At 35.2% G+C, this 7,496-nt stretch overlaps 2 protein-coding genes and 1 long non-coding RNA gene across 4 annotated transcripts in view; all 3 read left to right on the top strand.

Moving 5' to 3' along the window:
• LOC104703408 (cyclin-A2-4) lies at positions 1,926-5,382 on the top strand. The gene is made up of 11 exons (XM_010419414.2): positions 1,926-1,965; positions 2,844-3,189; positions 3,285-3,507; positions 3,602-3,738; positions 3,822-3,914; positions 3,999-4,132; positions 4,215-4,367; positions 4,458-4,491; positions 4,586-4,735; positions 4,838-4,972; positions 5,110-5,382. The coding sequence occupies exons 2-11, from the start codon at positions 2,914-2,916 to the stop codon at positions 5,167-5,169; spliced, it is 1,395 nt and encodes a 464-aa protein (XP_010417716.1). The 5' UTR covers positions 1,926-1,965; positions 2,844-2,913; the 3' UTR covers positions 5,170-5,382.
• The window catches only part of LOC104703407 (D-glycerate 3-kinase, chloroplastic), a 5,286-nt gene continuing 3,363 nt past the window's right edge, over positions 5,574-7,496 (top strand). The window contains exons 1-2 of one of the 2 annotated variants that reach the window (XM_010419413.2): positions 5,574-5,923; positions 6,357-6,745. In XM_010419413.2, coding sequence (XP_010417715.1) covers positions 5,677-5,923; positions 6,357-6,745 — 636 coding nt within the window. In that variant the 5' untranslated portion in view covers positions 5,574-5,676. The remainder of the gene's footprint in view (positions 5,924-6,356; positions 6,746-7,496) is intronic. The other variant, XM_019228026.1, reaches the window with a different exon arrangement.
• Positions 6,774-7,454, top strand: LOC104703406. Its single transcript, XR_754205.2, has 2 exons — positions 6,774-6,955; positions 7,096-7,454. It is a non-coding gene; the product is annotated as an uncharacterized LOC104703406 (long non-coding RNA).

The following is a 7,496-nucleotide window of genomic DNA, read 5'->3' as shown; positions in this document are numbered from 1 at the left end:
TTACTTTTTTGTGTTTTTTTGTATTCTTTCTTCGGTTACATTTAACATCAGAGTTCTCATATGAAAGTTTTGACTTATAATCTTTTTGACTTTTCACTTCTTAGCAAAAGAATACACTCAACTTTAACTTTTTAAAAACATTTTCAAAACGAAAGCACAACTTAAATGTTACCTTTATTTCAAATTCAATTTCTATTTCAAATCTGGTAGTAGTATTTCGAACAGTTTTTAATATTTTTTTTTAAAAAAACAAAGCTAATTATAATGAATAATGAATTCTATCAAACAACAAATGATAATAAAATACGGCAATATTCTGATAAAATGGACATAGGCACATAGCTAAGATGTATGTACCTACAAGAAATCGATCATCAAGCCATATATAATTAAGTCATGAACGTAACAAAGACCTGAAATGGCAGATTCCACCACTTTATATTTATTGTTCACTTCCTAAGGAGTATCTTTTCTTTTTCTAAGTGCCTCCTGCGGATCTACGCATCATCACAGTGATATATTATAATTTCCTTTTAAACTAATTTATCCAAGGACAATGAGATCTATTACAGTTTTTATAACTCCCTGTTATTTCAAAAAGGGGGTTTGTAGAACGTTTTAGTAGCGGAAAGATCTCTAATGACCAAGTTTTTATAACATCTAGATTTGGTCAAAGTAACCGCTGAGAAAATTAGATACTTATAAAGTTTTGTTTTACATGAAATAAAAAAGTGTGTTAGCAAATCACATAATGTATGTTATCTTTTACGAGAGCGTCTTAAGTATATGTATATGTTTTTAAAACGGAGCAAATCCAATAGAAATAAAACGGATTCTTTTAAGTTCTCTACAAACCAACAAAAAAAAAGTTGAAAAGATAGTGTGGAATTTATGGATGGATCCTTTTAGCATGTGGTGCCCGGATAAGCTATTAGGGGAATATTAAAAGAAACATATAGAAACGTAAATATAAATCAGAAGACTGATTCTGGGGTAAACGTGCATTTGGTCTTTGTTTTTATTTTTACTAGTTAGTGTGTGTGTTATTAATATATATTTCAAAAGTTTAAAACTTTAACATTAAAAAATAAACTGGTGGAATCTTTCTTCAAATCTTCAAAATTTGAACAGAGGAGTTTTGTATTTTAATCACTCTTTTACTTTTTACCTTTGAACAGAATTTGTGTTGTTTAATCACTTTTATTTTACCTTTGGATGAATAGCCACGCTGTCTAGAGTTAACATATTTGCATTTGAACGGTGTAAATAAATGTGCATGTTATGATGGATACAGATCTTGGAAACCGTAACTATTCATACCTCTATCGTCCTTTTACTATTTAAATACCAAAAGTAAATAAATAAATAAACATTCGAACAAAAGAAAAAGATAAAAAAAAAACATACAGTTTGCATAATAAATCCTCTCATTAATAACAACAGGTTAATGGAGATGAAAATGACACAGAACCCAAAATAGCAACAGATGATTAAGGTGAAAATAAGGTAAATAATTAGTTACCAAAATCTAAAGAAAAAGCTAGTATGTTCAGTCACATACCAAAATTGAAAAAATTAACTACAAATTAGTTATAAACTTGTTTCTCCCTAACTTCATGGTCAAACAGTCAAATGAGTTTGGTTAGAGAGAAGTATAGATAAAACATATTCTTCCTCTAAATATATACGCCTATATATATATAAAAAGAGTTTCTATTTTAGAAAAAATAAAAATGAAAATTAAATTAATAATATCTTTAAACACATTGTCTATCCCGCTGATTCAGAGAGACAGACACAGACCTTTTTGCATAAAAGCAAATTGACTATACCCAATTTACTCTCTCGATCTGTCCAACCAAGCTCCCCATTTTTTTTTTTTTTTGGTTCCAACAGCTCCTTTCCCAAACAAAACAACAAAAGGACTTCTTTTTTTCTTCTTCTTCCTGAAGAATTATCTGAAGCGTAAGTTCCCATCTTTATAGTCTATCTCCATCTTCTCCGTTTTGGATTATATTTTTTTTCACGCCGACCCTGCATTTTTTAAGGCGGTTTTCTGGGATGGTTTCTTGAAACTTTCTTTTGGTTTTTAAAAGCTTTTTTTTTCTCTTGGCTTCTTCATTGGTCACTCGGATTTGCTTGGAATAATTAAAAGAGAATGTGATAGTTGGTTCCCTTTTACGAACGGATCGAAGATGATTTTTTTTGTTTTTTTTGTTTAAAGAGATCTTCTTGCTTGTAGCTTTAAAATCATGGGTCTGTTCGTTTTCCTGAGATGAATTATATTAGTTCCTTTTATTGTTCCAATTTCTTATGGGGCATATTACAACATTTTTATACATCAAAACCCATGAAATAAAGAACCAAACTTTACTAATTTTCGCTTTGACATTTTCTCTTACAAATTTTATTTCTCCAAATTTTGCGCGGAGTCGCTCCGTGTTTGCTACTTCTATTAAATTTGCTGCGACTTTTTCTTTTTCAAGGAGGCTTTGAGGGTTTTTCTGCTTTACAGTTTCTGATTTTTTTGGTCAGTAATTCACAATTACTCTGTTATTTCACCATGAATCTGACTTGACTTTTATAAAGTTTGAAACTTTGGAACTTGACGAACTAAATTGTGTGGTACAGTTCTGGCTCGAGTCGTCGTGTATGATCTGATAAACAACCCTTGTTTAGGAGCATAACTCTCTTGCTTTCTTTAGGCTAAACAATTTCTCCAAGCTTACTATATGCATTGCTCTCTTTCCTTAGATATAAGTTTTTTCCTCTGTTAGATCTCTCTGTTTTCTTGCATCTTTCATACCATTGATCTTCGATTTCTCCTGACTTCAATTCCACAGATCGAGAGGTTATGTGGTGCTAAGGCTCAAGCATCAAAAAGGGGTAGATCGTCTTTAAGGGTTTTCAATCATGGGAAAGGAGAATGCTGTTTCTGGCAACACCATACGGCTCCATGGTCGCCCTGTAACTCGTGCTCTTGCCTCTGCCTTGCGTGCTTCTTCTAAGCTGATTACATCTTCAGAAGTGGCTGCTATATCACATAACCAGGGACGGGTTCTGAGAGTAAAGTCTAAACGATCAGCCTTGGATGAGAAGAAAGCCAATGCACCTAAGAAGCGAGCTGTTCTCAAGGACATTACTAATGTTACCTGCGAGAATTCTTACACAAGTTGCTTCAATGTTGCGGTTGTTAACTATGCAATGCTGCTTCTTTAAATTGCTACTTTTTATGACAATAAGTATGTTTTTGCTGACAAGTGTTGGTTCTGCTTTTCATTTAGGTGGACAATATTAAGCAGGTAAAGAAGGGACGAGCGAGTTCTTCCAAGGTGGCATCTTCTTCGGCTACTTCACAAGTTACAGATGAAAAGGTAGAAGTTGTGGCAAATTCAGCAGGAGGAAGCTTGTCGGATTGTACAGGCACGAGCTTGGGTACAAACGAAGCATCTTATAGCTTTATCGCAAAGCCGAGTTCAAGATTGCCTCCAAGACCCCTTGGGACAGGTGAAGTTTACATTTGGTCTGTTGCTGAAGCTTGTGTTACTTAGAGATTTATAACATTTCTGATGCAGTTGTATTATTACAAAATGGTTAACAGTTGAAAGAAGTTGTGTTGGAGCAAGTTCCAGTGTCGCAAGTATCCCAAAGTTCGTTGACATTGATTTAGATGACAAGGATCCTCTACTCTGTAGCCTTTATGCACCTGATATCTACTATAACCTGCGTGTTGCTGAGGTAATATTCCCTCGGATTTCGAAATTTTACGATAATGCATTCGTGGCATCTGATTGATTCCTGACGACTTGTCAACTTGGCAGCTTAAACGCAGACCATTTCCTGATTTTATGGAAAGGACTCAAAGAGATGTGACTCAGACAATGCGGGGAATTCTGGTTGATTGGCTTGTAGAGGTTAGTTTTACTTCCAGCAGTTTGTTTCTTGCTTGGTTTTGAAGTCTTTTTGTCTGTTTCTGAGACAACTCAAAAAAATTTCAGGTATCAGAGGAATACACACTTGTACCTGACACTCTCTACCTAACAGTGTATTTGATAGACTGGTTTCTCCATGGAAACTACGTGGAAAGACAGAGACTTCAATTGCTTGGCATCACTTGTATGCTCATTGCTTCGTAAGTTCCTCTATCACATATTGATCAAACAATTCTCTGGTCTCAAACAAGAACTAAAAGAGTTTCTTGAAATGTAATGAAGAAAATATGAGGAAATATGTGCGCCACGGATTGAGGAGTTCTGCTTCATCACGGATAACACTTACACAAGAGATCAGGTCCTGGAAATGGAGAGCCAAGTACTCAAGCATTTTAGCTTTCAAATTTACACTCCCACTTCAAAGACATTCCTTAGGTAATCTTACCAGACAATGCAAAATGCTTTCATCATATGTTTTTGTGTGTGTTTTTGGTGATTCAAAAGTATATATATTGGTCTTTGCAGGAGATTTCTTCGAGCAGCTCAAGCTTCATACCCGGTAAAGTACCCTTTTTTATTGAATATCAGATCAGATGTATCATAAGAATACATTAAGCAGAAAGATTGAAACCTTTTTGTTTTGGAATCTGAAGAGCCCAAGTCTGGAAATGGAATATCTGGCGAATTACCTAACGGAATTGACGTTAAAAGACTATCCTTTCTTGAAGTTCCTTCCATCGGTGATCGCTGCTTCGGCTGTTTTTCTTGCCAAGTGGACATTGAACCAATCAAGCCACCCTTGGGTTCGTGTTCCTTCTTCATTGTTTCATTAAGACACAGATCGCTTCTGTCCCACGAATCTTCAAAATCTCACTCACTCGTCTTTTTTTTTGTTTGGGGTACAGAATCCAACTCTTGAGCATTACACAACGTACAAAGCGTCCGATCTAAAAGAATCAGTGCACGCCTTGCAAGATCTACAGCTTAACACCAAAGGATGCCCCTTAAACTCTATACGCATGAAGTATAGACAAGACAAGGTAAAGAACAAAAAAAAAAAAAGGAAAACTTAAAAAAAAAAAATCAGTTATTGGTTTCATAAAACCGAATGAAGAGGTATGGTTTGGTTTGAGTCGGTTCGTGTTAACACAATTTTTTGATTTTTGGCATGTTGCAGTACAAATCGGTGGCGGTATTCAGTTCTGCGAAGCTACCTGAGAAGCTATTCATCTCCTAACATAAGAGATAGCTGTAACAACAAACAACATTTGTGATCGTCCCGAGTCAAATAAAAAAACAGTGCCTTTCTTTCCACGGTCTTATCATACCAAGTAACCGGACTACCTACTAGTTAGAGTTCGGTTATCTTCCGGTTTAGTTTTAGACCTGTTTGGTTCTTCCAAACCTGATTTGTACTGATCGGTAGGAAACACGAGTTTTTTCTTTTAAATTGTAAGTGGGATCGATCGATGTACATTTCTTTTTTCTTTTTCTATTTGCAGGCAATATTTTCTGGTCGTATTTTTTATGTTTCTTTCTAAATGAAAAAAAAAAGAGGGTAAGAAAAAAGAAAAGTCAAAATGGACAGAGCATTAATGACACATTATCCCAGGGGAGGAATATGACTCACATATTATGTGGCAAGGAAATAAAAAAAAATTATCAATTAGTTCTTCTTCTTCATTGCTGATGTGTCGGTCTGCTTTGAGATAGAGAGAAGAGAGAAGGGGAGAAGGGGTCGAAAATGGCGGTGGCCATATCATCAAGTACAAGTTTGATATCATCGGCATGGCAAGCGACCCTTCAGCATTATAATAATCCCAGAGATTATCCACTGATTCCTCCGTGTCACTCTAATCCTAATCCTATTTCCAATTCTTTTAATTTCAAAAGACATCATCGTCCTTCTTCTTCCAAATTTAACGACCATGTCCTCTCTTCTTCTTCCTCCTCCAAGCTTTCTCCGATTCCAACCCTTTTCTCCTTCTCTGGTAAACCAACCCCTCCAATTCTTTTAATTTCTCTTTTTTTTCTTCTCCTGGGTCTCTTGTAATCTTTGGTTCCTCTTGTTTCTTTATTGTTTTTGTTTAAAAAATCTGTTCTTTTTGGTCCTGTTTCTCTAATGAATTTTGTATTCATTGGTTTGCATTTTCGGCAGATTCCTCAAGAATTTTCGAATGTTTTCTGATGGTTCCTAAGAGTAAACAAAAAAAAAAAAAAAAAAAAAAAAAAAAAAACAGATTTTTTGGAGTTTCTGTGTTAAGGTTTAGATTGTTTCATCTGTCTTGTCAGACATTGTTTTGAATTTACTGACTTAAATTAATCGTAATAGTCGTAACCGGCTCTGCAACTTCAGGTTTTAAGATTGTTGTGGATAGACTAGAGTGATGATGACCTTCTTTTTTGCATTTTTTTTACGTGTAGGCTGTGGATGCTCGTGGATTCAGGACAATTCAATGGTTCATGATTATGCTACAAGTTATGGTGGGGTCTCCAACAAATGCTACTCGTTACCAACAACAAAAACAGTTGATGTCTCTTCAGTCTCTGATCTTTTTGAATTCATATGCTCCGGTCCTCTCGTTGACAAGATTGGTATTACTCCTGAAAGAGTTGGCCTTTCTATTGACAAATGGTTACTCTACGGCTCACAGCTCTGCAGACTCTTTCAGCTTAATGAGCTTAAGCTCACTATTCCTCAGAAAGCTAGGCTATACCACTACTATATTCCTGTTTTTATGTGGTGCGAAGATCAGATTGCTCTCCATAACTCCAAGTTTCATGATGGAGATGATGATGTTCCTCCATTAGTGGTACTACTCACTTGTTTNTGTCCCACGAATCTTCAAAATCTCACTCACTCGTCTTTTTTTTTGTTTGGGGTACAGAATCCAACTCTTGAGCATTACACAACGTACAAAGCGTCCGATCTAAAAGAATCAGTGCACGCCTTGCAAGATCTACAGCTTAACACCAAAGGATGCCCCTTAAACTCTATACGCATGAAGTATAGACAAGACAAGGTAAAGAACAAAAAAAAAAAAAAAAAAAAGGAAAACTTAAAAAAAATCAGTTATTGGTTTCATCAAACCGAATGAAGAAGTGTGGTTTTGGTTTGAGTCGGTTCGTGTTAACACAATTTTTGATTTTTGGCATGTTGCAGTACAAATCGGTGGCGGTATTCAGTTCTGCGAAGCTACCTGAGAAGCTATTCATCTCCTAACACAAGAGATAACTGTAACAACAAACAACATTTGTGATCGTCCGGATCATTCATCATCATTCTGTTAAATAAAAAAGCAGTGTTCTTTCTTTCCACGGTCTAATCATACCAAGTAACCGGACTACCTACTAGTTAGAGTTCGGTTATATTCCGGTTTAGTTTAGACTTGTTTTGGTTCTTCCAAACCTGATTTGTACTGATCGGTAAAACGAGTTTTTTTTTTTTTTTTTAATTGTAAGTGGGATCGATCGATGTACATTTCTTTTTCCTATATCAGACAGTAATTTTCTGGTCGTATATTTTTTAGTTTATGTTTCTTTATTAAAAAAAAAAAAAAAAAA

Source organism: Camelina sativa, chromosome 7, assembly GCF_000633955.1.
Source record: "Camelina sativa cultivar DH55 chromosome 7, Cs, whole genome shotgun sequence".
Classification (NCBI taxonomy): domain Eukaryota; kingdom Viridiplantae; phylum Streptophyta; class Magnoliopsida; order Brassicales; family Brassicaceae; genus Camelina; species Camelina sativa.
The sequence above is the reverse complement of the archived record's forward strand: the minus strand, read 5'-3'. Positions and strand labels throughout refer to the sequence as shown.